Source organism: Callospermophilus lateralis, chromosome 4 (genome assembly GCF_048772815.1).
Source record: "Callospermophilus lateralis isolate mCalLat2 chromosome 4, mCalLat2.hap1, whole genome shotgun sequence".
NCBI classification, from domain to species: Eukaryota; Metazoa; Chordata; class Mammalia; order Rodentia; family Sciuridae; genus Callospermophilus; species Callospermophilus lateralis.
This window is the reverse complement of record NC_135308.1, coordinates 162,092,191-162,115,715: the sequence shown is the minus strand read 5'-3', so window position 1 is coordinate 162,115,715 and position 23,525 is coordinate 162,092,191. Positions and strand designations below refer to the sequence as shown.

Below are 23,525 nucleotides of genomic sequence, written 5' to 3'. Positions count from 1 at the left end.
TCCATAGCTATAAAATAGATTCGCTTATAATTTTCATTATCATATTTTGGTATTAGGATAATATGCAATGATTTAAACCCTACATAGCCCTTTCTGTGTGCTGGAATAATTTGACTAATGTAAAAATCATCTATTCCCTGAAGGTTCCACACGCTCGCCTTTAGAACTGTCTGGGCTTGACACCTTCTTAATGATAGATGGGAGCTCTTTTACAGCTTTTTACATTTCTTTGTGGTTCCCGGTCTATTCAAGCTTTTCTAATACCTCAGTTAAATTTAGTAATCTATATTTTGCTAGAAATCTATTCCGTTTCCTCTGGAGTTTAAAGCATATTAACCTAAGGTTGCACACGATACTTTGTTAGAATCCTCCCGAATCTGTTGTTAGAATAATGGTATTTTCAGTTTTCTTTACCTTAATGGTATTTCAGTGTGCTTGAACACTTTGGAAGAACATCCACATACATTGTCTCAAGTGAATCTCTGTCCTCCTGGATAGATGAGGAAACTGAGGCAAAAGGTGGGCACGTGGCTTCGTGCAGGGCCACAGGGCCCGACGGGGGAGGAGTGTGGACCCAGCTCCAGAGCTGCGCCCTCCCCGGCCCCCACCTCTTCTTCCCAGTGTGCTTTCCTGGGTCCTCCTCAGACCCCCGATGTATGAGGGTGTGAGACCAGACTCTGCGCCCGTCCTCGGCTCTCTGGGTGCCAACGTCCCTTGGAGCCAGCCTTCCAAGAAATTTCCTTCCAAGGAAATGCCTGGTTAGCTCTGAGAAGAATCCTAAAAATGCTTAAAATGCATCAGTGATATCACTTTTCCGAAATGAGAGAAGAAAAGCATCATTGACTTCCAAATGGCTCTGATGGACATACTGAAAAGCTTCTGTCACTCTGTGGGTGGCCGAGGACGTGGTGGGCTTTGGCTTAAGTGGGGGCCTGTGATGGTGGTTCTGAGGGCATTCCCAGCAGCCTCCTGGGCTTGCTGCAATGTCACCAGGTGTGGGACATGGAAGGGCTGTCACTGGCACAAGGAGCAGGATAGGGACGCCCAGGGTGTCTCAGAAGATGCTTGGGTCCAGGGGCAGCTCCCCACACCGCCAGCACTGGGCTCTCAGAGGCAGGACCCCTCCAGCCCTCCCCCCGTTGGCCTGTGGGCACCGCCGGGGGCCTGGCGTGGGAACCTTTTCTGACTTAGCAGGTGGATGGTGTAGGGGCTGCCTCCCTGGCTCCTGGCCTCTTTCAGAAGGCTGAGGACTCAGCTGCCCACCAGTCTCCCAAGCCCAGTGTCCTCCGCACTCCCTCCTGACTGGCCTTAGGGTAAACTGAGAGGCCCTTGCCATTGTCATGGTCCCTCTGCTGACACTCACCAAGCGGCTTCCCCTGCTTGTTCTTCCTGCCATCTGTCCCCTGCGTGTCCACACAGTGACCAGCAGCAGATGTGAAGGTGGTGCAGTCCCCTCAGCCCCCTGCTCACCAGCACATGAGCCTAAACAGGCTTCTGCTGCACTCCTGCCTGGGGTCCAGTTCCTCCTCACTCCAGGACACCCCCAGGCCCTGTGGACAGCGCCCCCGCCACCAGAGCCCTCCCCAGGCCACGAGCCTGGCCCCACTGCTCCAGCAGATCCCTCCACACTCACCAGAAATAAATCCCTGGGGTCATGACAAGCCTCCTGCTTCGGGGGCGCACATTGGCCAGCAGCTGTGCTACCTCAGCAGCCGTGAAGGGCCAGAAGGGCTTCCCGAGTCCAGCTGCTGGAGCCGACCAGCCGAACCTGAAACCAAAGTGCAGATGACAATCCTCTTGCTTCCCTGGCCACACGGTCAGCACATGCCATGTGCCTGTTACATGACCCAAAAGACAGAGCAGGGGACCAGCAGGGCAGGACAGGCCCCTGGACGTGGGGCAACCTCCCAGCAGACACCGCCTCGAGGGCTGTGGAGGGAATGCCTGTCCCTGGTGGATGGTCATGCTTGCCCTGCCCGGTACCCTGCGGCAGGGCAGCCCAAGCCTCCTCCCAGCTAGGACAGACCTGCCCCTGGACACGGACGTAGACCTGCCTCGGTGGGGTGCTGGTGGCCTGGCCTCTCCCCTCTCAAGCTGGGCTTCCCTGGGACTCGCCTGGGTATTGGGCCCAGAGCCAAAAAGTCCTGACTACCTGCTCAGCAGGTCACTCTCCTCTGTTCTGTGCAGACCGCTGATGAGTGGGCTGAGAAAATGCCCCAGATCCCGACCTCCTCATCGCCTGGGGACATGGCCAACAGGGACATCCTAGAGCGGCTCCACAAAGCAGTGGCCTCCCACCCCCACACCATCGCCCAGGAGCTGGAGAACTTCGACACTATGAAGACCAACACGGTCTCCCGAGACGAGTTCAGGGCCATCTGCGCTCGGCATGTGCAGATCCTGACGGACGAGCAGGTGAGACCCGTCCAGCCCCAGGCGGGCGGCCCCGTGCCCCCTCCCTGCCCGCTCTCCATTTAAAAACACGGCAGGTTTTACTTATTTTGTTTTGTTTTTAAATCTTACCAAAGACCCATGGCGCTTCATATTTATGTGACAGCTATAAATCACGCAGTTTCAATCAGGGTGCAAACAATGACCCTTTCATGTCTAAAATCGAATTAAACTCAGCCCCAGCTCCCTTTCTCCTTCCCGACCTGTGATCACCCAGGGCGCACAAGATCCAGGGAGGGGGCGGCTCTCGCTGCCCTGGCCTGCTGCTGCTCACCTCCCTCTCCCTGCCACTCCCTGGGGCTGCCGCTCCTTGTGCTGGGGACACCCACCTGGGGAGCCTCCTTACTGGGCCCAGGCTGGACACAGGCCATCACTGTCTGGGTCCCTGCTGCCCATCACAGAGCCCCGGAAGGGCTTCCCCGCAGCTCCCTCCCCTGCGGCCCAGCTGGGCTTCTTCAGCTGGGAGTCTCTGGTCACCTGCTGCCCTGGGTCTCTTGGGCCCTCGTGGCCTGCCAAGGCAAGAGCACCTCCCAGCAGACACCATCTCGAGGGCTGTGGAGGGAGCATCTGTCCCTGGTGGATGGTCATGCTAACTGCTGGCACCCCGGGCACCACCCGCCCCCCACTTTGTTTCTCCTTCTGGGCCAAACTCTGGCACAGTGCCTGGCACAGAGTGGATGCTCAGCCAGCACCCATGAGCGCAGTGTCCACCATGTGGTGGCCCCTCTCCCAGCCTGGGGGCTGAGCAGCCAGACGTCACAGTGCCACCGGCCTCACACCCTAGGACTTCCCTTCAGCCCCAAACCTTCCTGTGCCAGCCCCCTCCAGCCACAGGATTCAGACACAAAGTGAGTCCCCTCCCACCAAGCAGAGGCCCCTCCTTCCTCCTGGCTCTGCTCAGGCTCAATCGGAGGCTTCCAGCAGACCTGGGGCTGGGGGTCCTGGGGGGAAACGGGGGGCACAGCTGTCTCCCTTCACCTCCAGAGTCTGGGCATCTGAACTCGAGTCTGGTCTGTCAGCGTTCGGGGTGAGGACTTGAAATCATTCACGGGGAGCTGGGGGCCATCGTCACAGCACCCCAGCCCACTCGGGCCCTGAGCACCACCCTGAAGAGGCCCCAAGGAGACCGAGAGTGTGAATGCTTAAAAAGATTCCACCTCTTAGAGCATTTTCTTATGACCATCTTTGCTCAGTGTGGAATCACTGTTTCAGAACGGTCCTGTCCCTCGGAGGACCAAAGGGGAGCCAGGCCTGACCCGGCAGTCGCTTCCCTGTCTTGGTTACATGTGGACACCTAAAGGGAACACAGTCATGCTGTGATTCCGTGGGACCAGCTAGTCCACCAGTAAAGAACTGACAGTGAAGGTCTTCCCTTTCATCGACGTGGATTCAGTGTTGCTCCAATTATTGGTATAAATTAGTGGCCTGCTGACACACCTGACACTCCCAACAGAGAATTTGATTTTACTTTTCCACCAAGAAGACTTCATCATCCCCAGCAATAAAGCCCCCTCAAACAAAATGAAGCATTTATTTTAAAATGCTCATTTCTAAAAATAAACTGATAGGTCTTGAATGTCGCCCGCCTCACTGAGCTCGCCTGACAGCAGCACCAGAGCCCACAGGTGGCGATGCATACGAGGAGCAGGAAGTGTGTTCTACCTGGGGAGGATGCTTCTGGAATGGGCTGGGGACAGCAAGAGCCTCGGGGCTCTGTGCGCTCTCTGACTGGGTCACTTTGCCAGCGCCCTTCTTGGCTGAGGCTCTGTACTGACTAAAGCTCAGCTCAGAGGTAACCTGGGCCCTGACAAATCCAGGCCCCTCGTGCCACTATTGGTGACTTAAGTCACCAAGATAGTTCCGACCATATTAAATATCATTTTAACTACAGAATTCATCACTTAGTTTATCTACATTATTAAAACATCTCACGCTTTTAAAATGACGGTTGTTTGGGGGGCTGCTTTCTTGGCTTACAGAGCTCTCTTGGAGGGAAGGGCCCGGTCTTTTGAAACCTTTGGGTGCCTTTGACCTTCAGAGGAGAGCATCTTCCTGAGCAGGCCGAGTGGGAAACCGGTGGGTCTTCATGGATCTGCAAAAGTGTGTCAAAGAAAGTGTTGGACCTGGGTCCACTTGCCGTTGCCAAGACGAGAGATGCGGGGTAGCTCTCTCCTTGGCGGCGGCCAAGGTCGGCCCGTGGTGCTGTGAGAGCACTGTGCCTGTGACCGTATCAGGGGAGGAGCTGTTGGGGTGTCTGAGCATTTCAGATCTGAGACTTTCCAGGCAGATGCCCTTAGGAAGCTCAAGAAATGCCACCCTCGGGCAGCAGACCTGGTTTCAGCCACTTCTGCACCTGTCCAGCTAGGTCCACGGATATGAGTCCACCTCCCTAGCCTGTGTCCTCCCTGAAGAAGGGGGGCCACAGTACGCCCCCGCCTGCCCAGGTGCCCTCCCTGCCCCTGCCTGCTACTGCCTCTGCCAGCCCCCGGCCCTCCTCCCTCCAACTCCTCTGACCAAGGACCTCTGACCTGCCAACCTTGGGCTCCACATCATCTGGCTGAGTCCTCGGACACTCCTGCAGGTTCTGGGGCACAGAGCTGTCCATGCTGACGATGCGGGGCGGGTCAGGGTGGCGTGCGTCACCCGCTGGGGGCCAACTCGCCACAGTGGTGGTGGTGGGCTCGTGTCAGGAAAGGCGGGGAGGGCACCCAGGGGAGGGGACTTAGGAATACAGGTTCTGCCTGCTGAGGAGGGGCGCAGCAGCAGGGTGCAGCAGGGTCTGAACCACGTGAGGGCGGTTCCCCCAGGCAGGGTGCTGGTTAGGACTGCTGCCTGCCGCCAGCGTGCCAGCAGACCACCCCTGCCTTTGTGGGGTCAGTGCTCTCGAGGGGTCTCCAGACGTCAGCAAACCAAGTAAAACGTGAGGTGCGCGAGTGGTGACAGATGCCAGGGAGACAGCACAGAGCGGCAGCCAGAGGGTAGTGGGCCGGGGTGACCTGCAGACGCGGAGTAGGGAAGGCCATCTGGGCGGGCGGCCTCAGGAGTGGGGACTGGGCACCTGGCAGAGGACGCTGGGAGCAGAGGCTCCTGGCAGAGAAGACCTGAGTGACCAGAGGGTGGGACGGTGCTGAGCGCTGACTGGGAAGCCAGTAATGTCAAGGCTACTCAGACCCGATCCGGGGCTTGGGGGAGGGGGCCCAAGCACAGAGCGGCACCAGTAAGACGGAGGGCATGTGGGGTAACAGCTGGTGAGGGGGGGTCACAGATGTTCCAGAGTCGGAGCCCGCAGGAGGTGATGATGGCCTGGTGCAAGCAAGGAGCCGGACAGGAAGAGTGGAGGCCTAGGGAGCAGCTGCGGGTCGACCGAGAGGTCCAGAGCGGGTGTGCACAGGGAGCTCCACAGAAGGCGAGGCGGAGGAGAGGCGGGCGGGGTCAGCAGGGCCAGGAGAGCTGGAGCCCAGAGAGCCCCGAGCCCCCAGCTCAATCAGCTTGCAATCAGGGGGACTGGAGGGACCCACCAAGGGACTGAGCAGCTGGCAGAGCACAGGAGATCCTGGGGGAGTTCGGGAGGAGGCTGTGGGTGTCCCCAGATGAAGAGCCGCACTTCAGTGGAGAGTAACCAGATGCATCCATCTTTTCATTTCCCATGTCCACTCCACGCTCTGCTTAAGAAATCCTTACCTCTCCAAGGTGTAAGATAATCAACTCTGCTCTCTTCAAAGTTTTGAAGTTTTCACTTCCTGGGCTTTTTTTTTTTTTTTTGTACCAGGAATTGAACCCAGGGGCTCTAGACCACCGAGCCACACCCCAGCCCTATTTTGTATTTCATTTAGAGACAGGGTCTCACTGGTGCTCAGTGCCTCTCTTTTTCTGAGGCGGGCTTTGAACTCGCTATCCTCCTGCCTCAGCCTCCCGAGCCGCTGGGATTACAGGCGTGCACCGTTGAGCCCAACTCACTTCATGTTTTTTCAGTGCCTGAAATATATTTGTCTTCTTCTGTAAAAGATAGAGATACAGTTTTTTAAAAAATTTGTTCTAATTAGTTATACATGCATTTTGACACACCATACATAAATGGAGTATAACTTCTCTTTCTTTTCGTAGTACATGATGTAGGATCACATCTGTCATGTAGTCATTTAGGCACAGAAGGGCAATAATACTGTCTGATTCATTCTACTATCCTCCCACCCCCATACCCCCTCCCCTCCCTTCACTCCCTTCTGCCTAATCCGAAGTATCACTGTTCTTCCCCAGCCCCCCAACCCACCTTATTGTGAATTAGCATCCATATAGCAGAGAAAACATTCTGCCTTGGTTGTGGGGGATTGGCTTACTTCACCTAGCATGATATTCTCCAGTTTCATCCATTTACCTACAAATGTCATAATTTCATTCTTTTTTTAAGGCTGAGTAATAATTCATTGTGCATATGTACCACATTTTCTTTATCCACTCATCTGTTGAAGGGCACCTAGGTTGGTTCCATACTTCAGCTATTATGAGTTGAGCTGCTATAAACATTGATGTGGCTGCCTCACTATAATATGCTGATTTTAAGTCCATTGGGTATAAACCCAGGAGTGGGATAGCTGGGTCCACTGGTGGTTCCATACCAAGTTTTCTGAGGAATCTCCATACCGCTCTCCATAGTGGTTGCACCAGTTTGCAGTCCCACCAGCAAAGTGTGAGTGTGCCTTTTTGCCCACAAGCTCACCAACATTTATTGTTACTTGTATTCTTTTTTTTTAATTTTTAAAAAAATATCTATTTTTTTAGTTTTAGGTGGACACAATATCTTTATTTGACATTTTATGTGGTGCTGAGGATCGAACCCAGTGCCTCATGCATGCTAGGCGAGTGCTCTACCACTGAGCCACAACCCCAGCCCTATGGCTTGTATTCTTAATAATTGCCATTCTGGCTGGAGTGAGATGAAATCTCAGTGTAGTTTTGATTTGCATTTCTCTAATTGCTAGACTTTTTTTGAACTTTTTTTATATATTTATTGATCAATTGTATTTCTTCTTCTGTGAAGTGTCTGTTAGTTCCTTAGCCCATTTATTAACTGTTATTTGCTTTTTAGCATTACATTTTTTGAGTTCTTTATATATCCTGGAAATTAGTACTTTGTCTGAGGTGCATGTGGTAAAGATTTTTTCCCAATCTGTAGGCTCTCTCATTATGTTATTGATTGTTTCCTTTGCTGAGAAGAAGCTTTTTAGTTTGAATCCATCCCATTTATTGATTGTTGATTTTGCTTCTTGTGCTTTAGAGTCTTGTTAAGGAAGTCAGATCCTAAGCCAACATGATAAAGATTCGGGCCTACTTTTTCCTATTAGGCACAGGGTCTCTGTTCTAGGCCTAAGTCTTTGATCCACTTTGAGTTCTGTGCAGGGTGAGAGATAGGGGTTTAATTTCATTTTGTTGCACATGGATTTCCAGTTTTCCCAGCACCATTTGTTGAAGAGGCTAACTTTCATCCAATGAATGTCTTTGGCACCTTTGTCTAGTATGAGACAACTGTATTTAAGTGGATTTGTCTCTGTTTCTTCTATTCTGTACAATTGGTCCATGTATCTGTTTTGGTGCCAATACTGTGCCGATTTTGTTACTCTATCCTTGTAGTATAGTTTAAGGTCTGGTATTGTGATGCCTTCTGCTTTACCCTTCTTGCTAAGGATTGCTTTGGCTATTCTGGGTCTCTTATTTTTCCAAATGAATTTCATGATTGTTTTTTTCTAGTTGTATGAGGAATGTCATTGGGATTTTAATAGGAATTGCATTAAATCTGTATAATGCTTTTGGTAGTATGGCCATTTTGACAATATTAATTCTGCCTGTCCAGGAGCATGGGAGATCTTTCCATCTTCTAAGGTCTTCTTTGATTTCTTTCTTTAGTGTTCTGTAGTTTTCATTGTAGAGGTCTTCCACCTCTTTTGTTAGATTGATCCCCAAGTATTTTTTTTCTTTGAAGCTATTGTGAACGGAGTAGTTTTCCTAATTCCTCTTTCAGTGGATTCATCACTGATGTGTAGAAATGCCTTTGATTTATGGGTGTTGATTTTATATCTTGCTACTTTGCTGAATTCATTTATTAGTTCTAGGAGTTTTCTGGTGGAGTTTTTTGTATCTTCTAAATAAAGAATCATGTCATCTGCAAATAGTGATAGTTTGAGTCCCCTTAATTTATTTCTTCTGTCTAATTGCTCTGGCTAGAGTTTCAAGGATGATGTTGAATAGAAGTGGTGAGAGAGGGCATCCCTGCCTTGTTCCAGGTTTTAGAGGGAAGGCTTTCAATTTTTCTCCCTTTAGAATGAAGCTGGCCTTGGGATTAGCATATATAGCTTTTATATTTTTGAGTTATTTTCCTACTTTCCCTAGTATTTCTAGTGTTTTGAACATGAAGGGGTGCTGGATTTTGTCAAATGCTTTTTCTGCATCTGTTGAGATGATCATGTGATTCTTGTCTAAGGATTGCTTTGACTATTCTGGTCTATTGATTCAATGAATTATATTTATTGGTTTCTGTATGTTGAACCAATCTTGTGTCCCTGGGATGAACTCCACTGGATCGTGGTGCACTATCTTTTTAATATATTTTTGTATGCTATTTGCTGTAATTTTATCGAGCATTTTTGCATCTATGTTCATCAGGAATATTGGTCTTAAAGTTTTCTTTTCTTGATGTGTCTTTGTTTTGGTATCAGTGATATTAGCCTTGTAGAACGAGTTTGGAAGGGTTCCCTCCTTTTCTGTATCATGGAATACTTTGAGGAGTATTGGTGTTAATTCTTCTTTGAAGGTTTTGTAAAACTCAGCTGAGAATCCATCTGGTCCTGAGCTTTTCTTGGTTGGTGTGTTCTATTTCATTGCTTGAAATTGATCTGTTTACATCATGTATGTCATCCTGATTCAGTTTGGATAGGTCATATGTCTCTAGAAATTTGTTGATGTCTTCAAGATTTTCTATTTTACTGGAGTGTAAGTTTTCAAAACTGTTTCTAATTATTTTCTGTATTTCAGTAGTATCCATCATGATCGTTCATTTTTCATCATGAATTTAGTAATTTGAGTTTTCTCTCTTTTTCTTCATCAGCATGAGATTAGCACAGTTTTCCCATGCACACAGTCATTTTTCCCGGCACCACTTTTTGTTTGTTTTGGGTACTGGGAATGGAACCCAGAGGTGCTCTACCTCTGAATCATGCCCCCAGCAATATTGTTCTTTATTTTGAGAAGGGTCTGGCTAAGTTGCTGAGCTGGCCTGGAACTTGCGATCCTCCTGCCTCAGCCTCTCCAGTTGCTGGGCTTTCCAGGTGAGCACCACCACATCTGGCCCAGCAGGTATTTGAATCATGCGTTTACTTCCCACCTGTAACCTTGACATTGTCACTGATGGATGCTCCTGGCGAGGTCTGTTTCTGGACTCTACTCCATTCTGCTGGCCTTTTTCTCTGTCCTTGAGTTAATACCAGATAACAGATAATTATTAAATTGCTTGCGTTTGTAAGTCTTGGTGTCAGGAGGATTATATTTTTGTTCAGGAATTTGTCCACTTTTCTCTCTTCCCTTGTTCCTCTCCTTTAGGAACATCTGCCATCATCTGAGCCCCTTGCTTTCCAAAGATATTTCACAATCATCTGGTCAATTTCCACAAAGAACCCTGTTGAAATTTTTCTTGGAATTGCATTAAATCTTGTCTCTTTGATGATAAGCAATTTTCCCCAATGTTGAGCTTCCCTAGCAGCATGTTCCTCCTCCCTCCCTCCCCCCACTCTCTCTCTTCTTCTATAATTTTCTGCCTTAGGGTCTTTTACATACTTAAGCTTTTTATATTTTTGCTGTAAATAAAGTGTTTCTAATGGTATTTTCTAACATTAAACTCTGTTACTGTTGGAACAACCTTGCTAAATTATCAAATTTTAACAATCATCAGGAATTTCTCTTGAGCATGGATAAAACTCAGTAAATAATGGCAATGAGGGGTTCTTTTCTAATCTGCATACATTTTATTTATTTTTCTTACTTTATAGCAATGCCTACAACCTTTAGTTCCATGTTAAACAAAAGCTGAGATAATGGACTTCATTGTTTTCCTTGATTTTAGCAAAAACGTTTCTACTGTTTCAAGATTAAATGTTTTCTCTACAGACCTTTTGTGTATCAAGTATAAGAACTTTATCAACTGTAAGAACTTTCTTTTCATTCCTACTTTGCTAACAACTATTAGCTGAGAATGGATATTGATTTTGCTAAATGCTTTTCCTGTATCTATTGAGACATCCGTGCCATTTTTTCTACTCAGTTTCTTGATACAGTGAATGACATTAATGGACTTTCTAGTATTAGACCAAACTTGGGTCCCTTGTTCAAGCCCCGTTTGTTCATGATATATTAAAAGTGTTTTCACAGTGTTGGGCATGTAAGTTGCATCTGTGTTTGTGACATTCATCTGTCCTTTTATTTCCTCATGATGTTTTATCTGACTTTGGAATCAGTTTTTTCTGTTTTTCCAGAAGAGTTCAGGCAGGGTCAGAGCTACCAGCTTCCTGACCATTGAGTAGAAATGCCTGGGAAGCCACCTGGCCCAGTGCTGCTTTCATGGGGAAGCTTTTTTTTTTAATCTATAAATTTATTTATCTTGGGGGCTAGGGATGTGGCTCAAGTAGTAGCGCGCTCGCCTGGCATGCGTGAGGCACTGGGTTCGATCCTCAGCACCACATAAAGATAAAATAAAGATATTGTGTCCACCTAAAGCTAAAAAATAAATATTAAAAAAATTATTTATCTTTTGTAGTTGTAGATACACAGAATGCCTTTTTTATTTTTATTTTTTATTTTTATATGGTGCTGAGGATGGAACCCGGTGCCTCATGTGTGCTAAGGCAAGCGCTCTGCCACTGAGCTACAGCCCCAGCCCGAGGTTGTTTTTTTTTAATATATATATTTTTAGTTGTAGTTGGACACAGTGCCTTTATTTATTTTATTTATTAATGTTTATGTGGTGCTGAGTATCGAGGGTCAAACCCAGCGCCTCTCACGTGCTAGGCAAATGCTCTTCTGCTGAGCCACAACCCCAGTTCCTCGTGGGGAGATTTTAACACTGAGTTTATTTCTCTTGTGGTTACAGGGCTATTTGGGCATTTTTCTTTTTGTCAGTTTCAGTGGATTATATTTTTGTTTAGGAATCTGTCCACTTTTCTCTGTTTTCAAGTTCACTGCCGTACAATTACTGATAGTATGGTTCGTGGGGTCTCCTTAACTACTTGTTGTGTTTGTAGTTGTGCCTCCTTTCTCCTTCCTAATATTATTATTTTCCAAATTATTCTTGCCAAAAGTTGCCTGTTTTTACAAATAATTAACTTTTAGTTTTGTAGAGCCTCATATATCTCTGTTTTCTACTTCTCTGCTCTTCATCTTGTTTGTTCTTCTTTAAACAAAGCTGGACACAGTTTTATTTCAGCTGTTCTTCCTTAATGAGCATTTAAAACTATAAAACAAATATATAAAACTATGTATTTGTTTCTAATTACCATTTTAGCTGCATCCAAATTCTGATATGTAGTTTTAAAATCATAATTCAATTCTTGATTATTTTAATTTCCATTTTGATTCCTTCTTTGATCCATAATACATTCAGAAATATGCTTTTTGATTTCCAAATGAAAGTACTTTTTAAAGATTGTTAACAGAAATTAACAGATAATTAATTGATTAGAGAATAGAATTGAATTGTACTTGAAAATACTTGAGATCTGATGTGTGGCCAGTTTTTAAAAGTTTCATTTGTGATTAGATAGTGTGTGCAACCCCCAGTTGTTGGGTGAAGAGCTCCACATTGTTGATTAAGACCCACTGTAACTTCTGGCCTCAAAGAATCTTTGTCCTTTCACTCTGCTTGGTCCGTCAATAATTAAGAGAAATGTTGAAATTTCCAACCAATGTGTTAGATATGTAATTTCTTTCTGGGCTTTAAAAAAATTAATATAAACGGATGGACTATTCTGTCCTTTTTGGGAATTGACCATCTTTAAACCTGGAAAATAGTTTTCTGTTTAAATTCTGTCTTAGTAGTATTATGTAACAACTCTAGATCTTTTATTTAATGAGTGCTCAGTATATCTATTGCTAACTTTTAAAAAAAATTTGACCCTTCTGTCACTTAGTTTTTGCATGTGTGTGTGTTATAAACAGAACATAAGCAGATCTTTAAAAATCTAAATTTATAATCTCTTCCTTTTACTTATATGGATGTTTTGTCCATTTACATTTATTGTGATTATGGTATATAGATTTGTTTCTGTTATGTGATATTATGCTTTCTATTTAATACTCATTTATTTTTAAAATATCTCCTTATTTTCTTTTGGATTAATCTTTTTAAAATTGTCTTTCTAACCTTTTTGAAAGCTGTGTATCTTATTTCTGTTCTTTTAACAAACAACTGACTATCGCCCTGGAAATTTTACCATATATTACAAATCAAAATCCAGAGTTTAAAGCACATACTTGGTCCTCTGGCTTATAAAGACACTAAGTTGCTGTAGCTCTAATTGTCTCCTTGAGTGAGTTTTGTACTATTGTTATTTCATATTTTAAATATTTTTTCTTTAAAAATTAAACCTTAGACTGGTTTGCTTTTATACAAGGCATTCATTCGGAATTACCTCCTTTCCCCTTACTTCTTAGACCTTTATTCTGGAATTGTTTCCTTTCTTTGTGAGGTATATCCTGGGGTCACGATCTGTTGAAAGTAAACTCTCTGTTTTTATCTAAAAATGCCTTTATTTTTTCCATTTTCAAAAGTAATTTTTCTGGTTGGAGAGCTGTAAATCTACAGTAATTGTCTCTTAACACGTAAAACAACAACAACAACATAGCATCCCCCATACTCTGGCTTTCACGGCTTTGCTTGTCATGGCCTGGTGTGGCTTCTGCAAGACGCACCTAAGAACTGCGCTCTGTGGGTGGGGCCAGCAAGCTCCTGGGGGCTCTGATGTGCTAGAGGTCAAAACCCACTGTACTCGTCTGCCTTCTGGTTCACACAGTCACCCCTCAGCTTTGCCTAATCTGTGGCCTAATCTGTACTTTAATTGTTTAACAATTTTTTAATTATTATATTTTTTATTTCAAGAAATTCTATTTGCCTATCATTTCAAAAATGCCGTGTCAGTTTGATAATATCGTTCTCCCTGCTCATTTTTAATACCATTCGCTCCCTTAACTACTTTATACACAACCACGCTACGTTCTCTAATTAATAATTCTCTATCTGAAGTTGAAATCTGCTTGGCTTGTCCTTGCCAACTCATGTTCACAGTGACTTGCTGCTTCTGTGCCTGATTATTTTTATTCCATTAAGAGCTTGTATTTGACCCGGGGCCCCTGAGTGGCATCCCGTGACCATTATGAAGGTACCGTTCTGCTGCGGAAGTTCGGTGCAGGGAGAGCGACCAGGGAGGGCAGAGGACGGGGAAAGTCACAGGGGGAATCTACACTTCCTGAGGAAGCAGGACTGGGTGGGGAGTGCTAGGGTGAACCAAAGTGGTAGGTGGGCCCCGTAAGGTGGGTGTGGGGGTGAAAACAGAGGTGTGGCTAGCGGGGAGTGTTCAAACCTGAGACTCCAGGGCGCCAGCGAGGGTAGTGACATAACTGAGATGAGGCCAAGGATCAGGGGAGCCCGGCTTCAAGGGTCCCCCCACCTGCCTGCTGGGGTGCCGCATCTGCCAGAAGCTACAGTAGGACGTGAGTCCCAGAGAAGAGGTCAGGGGCCTGGGAGCCCAGGGGGTTGGGAGGGCCCCTCCCCACACACCTCCAGACCCTGCAGGGCGCTGGTGGCCCAGCTGAGTGGCTCCCTCCTCCCAGGAAAGAGCAGCTCCAGTCAGGGCCAGAGTTTTAGGAAGAGGATGTGTCAGAGTGAGGATGTGTTTGCAGGTTGTGGGGACTATCCCTGGGGCACCGAGGAAGGGTGGAGGCTGGGAGGGGCAGAGGTGGGAGGAGAGGCCCCCAGTACTCAGTTCCCAAGCAGAATCCCTGGGGGCCATTGGTGAGGCTTAGGCTTCTGGAAGTCCCAGCCTGCTGTGACTGGAGGTCCCAATGGCCTGGGGTGAGGTGGAGGCTGTTCTGCAGGGCACTGTGGGCCTCAGGGCCACACCCTCCCATGCTCTCAGCATACTCTTCCAGGCTTCAGCAAGTTCTCAAGGTAGGAAGGGCCCTCCAGCCTCCTCCCAAGCAAAGGCTGGCTCCCCCCCCACCCCCACCACCCCCGGGAATGTACAGGTCACTTAGTGCCAGCCTGTTGTCAGTCACCCACCCCAGGATTTACTTGTGCAGGGCAAGAAGCTGTGACAGACTGGTCGGTGCCTGCCCCAACCCAAGTCACACAGCAGCACACACTTGTCACCCACACCTTTGCCCATGCAGTTCAGGGCTGGTGTGGCGGCTGAGGGAACTTGGGCTTTGAATACAACCAGAGATGGTCCCTTTAATTTGCCATGGGAACACCCCAGTGGACACTCAGAGCAGATGGGGCTCCTGGCGAGGTCCGGGCAGCATGGAGAGGTGTGGGGTGGGAAGGAGGGAGAGCTGAGCCTCCCTGTCCCTGTCCCCGTCCCTGTCCGTCTCCCTCTGCTCTCTCGGGGCTGCTCCTGCTCAGCCTGCGTAGGAGGCTGGGCTCCACTGGGCTCAGGGCTCAGCAAAAAATCCAACCGGAAGCTGCTGCTGCTCTTCTTGGCTCCTGAAAACCCTCAAGTCATCTAAAGGTGGTCACTGAGGACACCCAGAGTCATTCTCTGTGCGTGGCACAGGTGGCCGCAGCGCAGAGCCGTGAGCTTCTCTCGGGTTCTAGGGCCTCCTTTTTCATCTTGTAGAGGACATTTTTGCCCAGAGGGTGGTGGTGGGCTGTCCGAGGGGGTGGGGAGCAGTGAGGCCCCCTGGGACAAAGGCGGGCCAGGCTTTGATTTGCATTTTCTCCTACAATGTTTTTATACACTGCAGCTCAGTCACTGTGACTAATCACAAGATTTAATGGCCTTAAACTGCTCACTAAGGGCCCAATTCAATTAAAAAATGTCCTGCGGAAGCCATGAATAATCCCCTCGTCTTGGCTTTCCCAGTCTTCCAGAGGCTTCCGCCAAGTGGAGGCCAAATGGATTTTTTCCTTTTTTAATTTTTTGTTATCAGCGTGGGCCTGGGCCCCCTGCCAGTGACATCACCCTCGCCTCCCCCTCCTTCCGTCCCACTTCTGCACCAGGCCCACGGCCCCCAGCTGGGCCCCGCTGACCCTGGGAGATGACTTCTGCTTCTTTCCAGTTTGACAGGCTCTGGAGTGAGATGCCCGTCAATGCCAAGGGGCGGCTGAAGTACCCCGACTTCCTGAGCAGGTTTGGTTCGGAGCGGGCAGCCACGCCACCCGTCTCAGACGGCTCGACCAGGGCCCAGAGAGGGAGCAGCGTCCCCGTGGTCTTGGAAAGAACCAGATCTACCATCTCCTCGCCCACCCATGACCTGAAAGTGGGGTCGAAATCGCGGAGTCTGCCCTGCGTGAGTTCTCAGACGGCCAAGGCCCCTGCCACCTTGCTGGACCCACACAGCCTGGGGCCAGGGGGCTCCTTCCCCAGGGTGCAGGCGACCAAGAGACTGGGCTCAGGGGAGCCTGCCATGGGGGACAGGGGAAGGGGCTTCCTGTGGAGGACTGGCTGTGAGGAGGGCAGGGGGAAGGGTCGGGCAGGGGGAAGGGTCGGGCAGGAGGGAGGTCAGCACTGGGGTGACCTGAAGACTCTGCTGGAGGGGCCCCAAGCTGAGGACCAGGGAAGGTCTCTGGAGGCTGGAAAGACATCCGAACGCCTCGGTTTTAGCTCAGCAAGGCCACGTAGACTTTGGTTTTGGGTGTCGAGTCACCAGGTCTGTGTTCATCTGTCAGAGCAGCAATAGGTCACACATAGGCCTGAGGCCCTCAGGACACCCCGTCCGCTGTGAGGGGCACGAACCTTGGCAGGCTGCTATGCAGCAGAGACGTGGTCTGAGGAACTCTGGTCGTTGAGGAGCTCAGGAGAGAGGTCCGGGTTAGACAGAATTAGCTTCCCTGCTGTAAATGGAAAGCCAAGAACAGGAAACAAGAACAGCCTCCTACTTGGTCCACATCATTTCGAAATAAGAGATATTCTGTGTTTACTAGATGGATACCTCGGGCCAATGACAGGTCAGTCCCTCATTTAGGTAAGACTTCCTCAAGGGGAACCCCTGCCCCAGGCCCCAGGCGCGTATACCACTGGTGCCTTTCAACTGTGGCTGTATATTTATTTCCCAAGCTATCTTATTATGATTTGGCTCAAATACAGCTCACTGAAGGAAATGAGATTTGTCAGTGTAGGATGTCTATCTGCTTTATTCTTCATCGTATTCACCTACCTGTGTCACTGAGCACCTCCAACCCCGAGTCCTGGTTCTTTATTATTTTCACTTACTTCATTTATTTATTTATTTATACCAGGGATTGAACTCAGGGGCACTTAAACACTGAGCCACATCCCTAGCCCCATTTTATTTTTCATTTTGAGACAGGGTCTTGCTGAGTTGCTTAGGGCCTTGCTAAGTTGCAAGTTAAGTTCCTCCTGCCTCAGCCTCCCAAGCAGCTGGGATCACAGGTGTGCTCCACGTACCCAGCTCTTACTTCCACTTTAAACCTCATTTTAAACCACCTTTTATTTTCCTTCCCACCAGACCCCCGCGAGCATGGGGCTAGCGCCAGGCACCCCGCCCCTGCAGAACTGCGAGCCCCTGGAGAGCAAGCTCAGGAAGCAGGTCCAGGGCTGCTGGCGGGGGCTGCTGAAGGAGTGCAAGGAGAAGGACGTGGACAAGCAGGGCACCATCTCCGCCTCCGAGTTCCTGGGTGCGCTGCGGCTCTGTCCCCTTTGCCACTCCTCCTCCCTGGCACAAGCCCATACTCGGGGGGGGGGAGGGAAAGGAGAGCAGGAGACCCACAGGGACTTCTGGGGAGTGGGCAGCCTGCAACCTGCTCGGCCACGGCACCCTCTGTGACTGGCAGCTGGAGACCAGACCTGTGTCACTGGAGAATGTGGCGCTCACAGACCAGGCAGCGAGGGGGGGAGGGGCAGCGGCACAGTCTGGGGGGCCCCACTCCGCCCGCCTCCCCTCCTTGGTGTTGGTTAAACTGCTGGGACTTACACACCTCTAGGTGTGGCGTGCTGGCCGCGGTCTTCCACACCCAGGAAGTGAGTCTGACCAGCCACTTAGCTCTTCCTAGTAACCCTGCTGACATAAGAAGTTCCCTCAAGACCCTCCAACACGGTGCACACTCACTATCACAACCAAGGCTTAAAGTGCACAGAATAAGGTGTCATTTAACAGCACATCTGAAAAAGTACTCGTAAATTAAATAGGAAAATATGAGATCAATACTAATCAGATACTATGATGTTGATCACATGCGACATGTTTTGCCAAAACCGAATCAGCCAAACTGGTTTTAATGCCCATTCGAGTTGCCCTCAGTTTTTGAGTTAATTCTTTTGATTCTGAGCATGAGGCACCCTAATTGGTGCTGCTGTTCTTATGGTCGTTGTTTTTCTTCTTAACCATGAACTTCCTGGTCAGTCACCAATCCATTGTTCCCAGGAGCTTGCTAGGCTTAATACTGCATCCAGAATTCAATACTGACCCACGGCCAGTCCTTCCGCCTTCCCCTCCCTGCTGACGCCTACTGCAGGTCGGGCACGGGGAGTAGTTCCACAGATCGTAGATGTCATTGGAATGAAAATGCAGGGCGTGCAGATGGTCAGGGCCTAACAGAGTCCCCAGCACCCGTCGAGCCCCTCCCACAGCCGCCCCAGCAGCCTCCCCCTGCTGCTTGCACCAGCCCCTCTCCTGGCTCCCACATACCCTGTCCACCCACTGCCACCACAGCTCTGGTGACAGGACCAGGGGCCTCTCCTGGGGCACTGAGTCTGTCTGCCCGGCCGTCCACCCACCTGAGCTCTGAGGCAGGAGGGAGGGCCAGCTGAGGGTGCTGAGGGGAGGGTGAGCGAGGGGACCGCCACCGACGGCCTGCCGTGGCGTCTGCAGCTCTGGCGGAGAAGTTCAACCTGGACTTGAGCAAGGAGGAGAGCCAGCAGCTTGTCCTCAAGTACGACCTGAAGAACAACGGCAGGTTCGCCTACTGCGACTTCATCCAGAGCTGCGTGCTGCTGCTGAAGGCCAAGGAGACTGCGCTGATGCACAGGATGAGGATCCAGAACACGCAGAAAATGGTAGGAGCGCGGCGGGGTGGGGCGGGGCGGGCGGGCAGGGCCCCTGCTTCTCAGAGAAGGTGGACTTGGTGCATCAGAGGCTCCATGGGGCCCCTGGCCAGGCCAGCCCCACTCTGCCGCCAGCCAGGACTCACTGCCAGATGTCCCTGGCCTCTCTACCACCTGCCCACAAACCTTGCATAGAGGTTCCCTGGACCCGTGACACATGCTGAGCGTGGCCTGACCCCATCTCCTCTGTTACCCAAAGGCCCTGCAGGGCAGCTCTGGGTCAGGGCTCAGCTTGGAGCAGGGCAGGGTAAAGGCGAGTGTCCGCCAGGCTTCAGGGACATTGAAGAAAACTCAGAGACTTACTTCCTTGTAAATGATTCAAAGATCTCCTTTCTCTCCTTCTGGAACCACAGAAAGGCCTGGAGCCTGGACCTCGGGTCCTCGGGTCCTGGGGTCCTGGGAAGAGCTCAGGTGGCTCTTCCCAGAGCCATGAGGAGCATCAGCCTGACGCCAGGCACAGTGTCAGCCACTCCCACGGCCCTGCAATGTGGGGTGGCAACCTCCGCAGACAGCTGAGTGCGCCTGGGCATGGGGTGGGGCTGGAGGACCCTTCACTCCTCACGGAGTTCTCCCTCTGTTCCCTCAAAGGGACCCTGCAGGCACTAGGTGGCACCGAAGGGCACGGCTCTTAACTCTCAGCTGCAGTCTTCCGCTGACCCTGGCGCCATGCGCATTCGCGGCCTCTCCTCCGGCGCACCCTGGGCAGGCCCCCAGACCTGGACCAGGAGGGGCCCCAAGCTCCTCTGCATCCTCAGTGGCGCTGAGTTAGATGACAAGTGCTGCTGGCGACTCAGGGAACACTGAGTTCAGTCACCTTGGGACTCAGCTGGAGGGGCCCTGCCCCACCCACCCACCCACCCCTGGCAGCCAGCAGAGGTCAGGGCGCACGCTGCCAGCAAATGACTTGGTGGAGTCTGTGCAGAAAGAGTCTGCCCAGCTGCAGTGGTCGTCTTGTGCAGAATCAGGGGCCCTCTTAGCGGAGCTTCCATTTAAACAAGCAGGGCCCGTGGGAGGCTTAGGCCGAGCTCATGAAGGGGAACTCAGGTTGGGGCGTCCTCTGGCCCGCTCAGCTCTCTGGAACACAGTTGGGGACCATGGGACCATGTGGCCTGAGAGGCCCCTACCTCCCTCCTTCCTCCATGCCCACAACCTGTTGCCTGGCCTGTGGATGAGCGAGGTCTGCTGGCCGGAAGGCCTGCGGGGAGTGGCCAGTGAGAGTGCTGGGAAGAGCTCGCTGGGCCTCCTGAGCCTCCCGAGGAGAGGCTGCCCAGCTTCCAGAACTCATCTGCCCTCAGGGTGGCTAAAAGCCTGTGACAGGTGCCCTGGGACAACCAGGGAGACCGGCCTCGTGGCAGATGGCCCAGCACAGCCCACTGCTCTCCTGGCCCACCCCAGGCTCCACGCCACGCTTCACAATGGTTCTGCCCTTCGCGCCCCTGGGAGAGCAGCCCCTGCCCACCTGACTCGCTGTGGCCCCGTCTCAGCCCATCTCCGTCCCCTCTGGAGCTGCCGAGGCCCCACCATAACTGAGGCGCTCTGGAGAAGCTTCTTGCAGAGAAGGAAAGGGAGTGGGCTTTCCCGCCCTCTGGGCATCTTCTCTGCAGCTTTCAGCAGCAGCGTTGAGCCCCCTGGGGAGATGGCCCCGGGACTGCTGGTTCTGGCGCTGCCAGGGTCACAGGCCAAAGAGTGCCACAGTGTCAGCACACCGTGGAGTGATGGGAACCGGACGTGGGACGAGCCGTCCTCGGGGTGCATGGACCCACGGGTTAGGCAGATTAGCAGCTACCAAAGCTCTGGGGATCTGGGGACTTTCCATCGTAGGTGCTAAGTGAAAGCAATTTGCTCTGCTGATTTGTCTTACGTAGCGCCATGTTCAGATTAAACTGTCCCCCAATGTGGTACTCGTTGCTGCCGACAGCTCACCTCTGTGATATCCAGATATGTGTTGGGCTAAATCCTGCTAAAATATCCCGTTTCCAGTCAGTGGCGCCTCAGCGAGGCTGGGGCGGTGTGCGCGTGTGCTCCAATTGCTGGATGGGACCACAATCGGGCGAGGATTTAGACTCCTTATAATCTACTGGAATTCCCTGGGTGGAACCTCTGTTTTCTCAGACCACCTTGCAGTTGACCTGCACCTGCCAGGCCCTCACCTGCAGGAGGGCATGTGGCCTCCTGAGCCTCCATCTCCTCCTCTGTGACCTGGGGGTAGGAGACTGACCCCCTTCACAAGGTGCGGGGAGGGCCGCAGGGGGCCATGGCAGGCGAGGACAGCCACCCACAGGGAACTCCCGCCCCTCCTCCACCTGGCCCTGGGTGCCTCCCTCCCAGCCTCCCTTGTGTTGCAGAAGGAAGCAGGCACAGAGTCGTGCTCTTTCTACATGGTGCTGCTGCGCATCCAGCCCAAGATCCTGCACTGCTGGCGGCCCATGCGGCGCAGCTTCAAAAGCTACGACGAGGGCGGGACGGGGCTTCTGAGTGTGGCTGACTTCAGGAAGGTGAGCCCAGCTCCCAGGGCTGGTGGCCTCTGAGCAGGACCCACCACCCAGCATCAGTGGCCAGAAAGCTCAAAACAGGGCCCCTGTGCTTCCACACAAAGGCCCAGGTGACCTGCTGTCCCAGCCCTCGCCCCCTGGGGCTAGTTACCTGGGCCTGTCCACCTGCCCCTCCCCTCAAGCTCCAGCTCCTCCTGAGGTCACCCTGGCCTGCACCCCACCCTGCAGCGCCACTGCCCTTGGCAGCTTCCTGTGGGCCCCGCCTACTGCCGCTGCTCCTGAGCCCTGACGGGTGCTGGGCAGAGACCCCGTGCTCCATCCAGGCCCCTGCCGCTGGGCCTCGTGGTGGACCCAGAAGAGAGCAGGACACAGGCCTCCCACGCAGCCCGCACACAGTGGGGCTGCGCCACTGTGCTCAGGCTGAACGGAGCCCAGGCCAGTCCCTGGTCAGCAGCCCTGCAGCGGCTCCACATTGCTCATGGCCACCTTCCCTGGGGCCAGGCACAGTGGCAGCCAGGGTTCTCCTCTGGCCATGAGCGAGGAGCAGGAAGGAGGGCGGTTCTCTTCTCCCCCTCTTCAGACACTGCCCTCAGCAGAGGAGATGGGCGCGGGCGGAGGACCCGGCCCTGCTGGCACTCACCGCTTCATCCCAGGGGCCAGACAGCCAGGCCAGCTGCCCTCCGCCCAGGGGTTTCCCCTTGGAAACAAACCATGACAAAACATAGATAAGAATGGGTAGCCTAAGCTTTATGACCAGAATCTGTCTCTTGGGATTTGTGGCTGAAGGTCCAACTTGACTTCCCTCCACATCAGGGAGTCCAGAGCTGGCATGGTGGCTGGACGGTCCTCAGGGATGTGTTTCCATTTACCACCCTGGGTGCCTGGCTTCCTCCCCCAGGGCCAGCTCGTGGTCCAAGATGGCTGCTGGGGCCCCAGCCTCGTGTTCACATTCCAGAGAGGAAAGGCGGAGAGGAAGAGGACCTGCGCCTTTCCTTTAGAGCAGTCTCGCAGAAGTTCCAAATAGCATTCTCCTTTCATTTTCTCTGGTCAGGTGCCTGGCTGCAAGGGAGGCTGAGAAGTGGTCCCTGATAGTGGGCCACAGCAGCCTAGAAGAAAAACAGGTTCTGTCACTGGGGCAGGGCAGTAGGCTCTGGGCGGACAAATAGCTGTCTCTGCCATAGGCTGCATCACTGTCCCTCCCCACCCCGTGGCCTGAGGCCCAGCCACATTAAGGCCCTGAGGCCAGGTCTCCCCACCCCAATCCGCTCCTCCTCTGCTCACCCTGCCTGGACAAGTGGCCCTTCAGGAAGGCCGGGTGATTGACCTGCAGCCCGGGAGAGCCAGGGTTTCCATCCCCTTCCAGTGACACACCCAGATGCCCAGAGGGGCCGCCCTGGGGCTGCGTCCTGTGAGGCGTGCCTTTCTGGGAGGGCTGCTGGCTGGCCTGGGTGACGGTGGCCTGCTGGGTCCCGCAGGTGCTGAGGCAGTACAGCATCAACCTCTCGGAGGAGGAGTTCTTCCACGTGCTGGAGTACTACGACAAGACGCTGTCCTCCAGGGTCGCCTACAACGACTTCCTCCGCGCCTTCCTGCAGTAGCCTGCACCCAGCACGCACAGCAGGCCTGGCTCTGGCCCAGGGCTAGTAAAATAAGGGCATTGAGGGGGCTCCTGAATTTCCCAAAACCTCTCCTGAAAGGAGACCTGGCCAGCCTGCAGCCCTGGTTCGGCAGGCCCTGGCCGCAGCTGGAGGCCTCTGCAGGCGGCCTGGGCAGCCCTGCCTTGTCTCCTTCACTCACTGGTTTGAGCAAATAAAAAGTCCTCTTGAGGCTTTAAAAGAGTACGGAGATAAAGTGTTTTAAAGCTTGAAATTTCTGGAGGTTTTATCCACAGTCACCCGATGGGCAACCTCCTCCAGTCCAGCCCTGTGCACTGCCACCCGAGGGCTGCCACTGGCTCAGAGGACACCTGCTGCACCATCTGTGGGGCCACGTCTCTGTCCCTGGGGCCTGCGTGCTGCCTGCAGGGTGCCTGCTCAGGGACGCTGGCCAGCTGATGTCTGCAGACCAGCTCACCCCACGTTGGGCCTGGTTGCACCCTGGGCTCAGCCTTTCTGAAGCCTGGCCCAGGGGTTGTTGGTGTGACAGGTGACGAGCTCAGAGAAGTCTGGCCTGCTGCTCTCCTCCCCCCTACAGTGAAGCAGCCTAGGGCTGGGGCAGGTTGCAACCTTGGAGGCCTTCAACCCACGGTCAGCGGCAGGCGCCC

At 51.8% G+C, this 23,525-nt stretch overlaps 1 protein-coding gene across 1 annotated transcript in view; it reads left to right on the top strand.

The window, feature by feature from the left end:
• Window positions 1-22,860, top strand: part of Efcab6 (EF-hand calcium binding domain 6) — a 103,054-nt gene extending 80,194 nt beyond the window's left edge. Inside the window, exons 11-16 of the mRNA XM_077109278.1 lie at window positions 2,188-2,415; window positions 15,766-16,000; window positions 17,198-17,344; window positions 18,538-18,722; window positions 21,116-21,265; window positions 22,738-22,860. Of these exons, the coding sequence (XP_076965393.1) occupies window positions 2,188-2,415; window positions 15,766-16,000; window positions 17,198-17,344; window positions 18,538-18,722; window positions 21,116-21,265; window positions 22,738-22,860 (1,068 nt within the window). The remainder of the gene's footprint in view (window positions 1-2,187; window positions 2,416-15,765; window positions 16,001-17,197; window positions 17,345-18,537; window positions 18,723-21,115; window positions 21,266-22,737) is intronic.
• The last annotated feature ends 665 nt before the right edge of the window (window positions 22,861-23,525 follow it).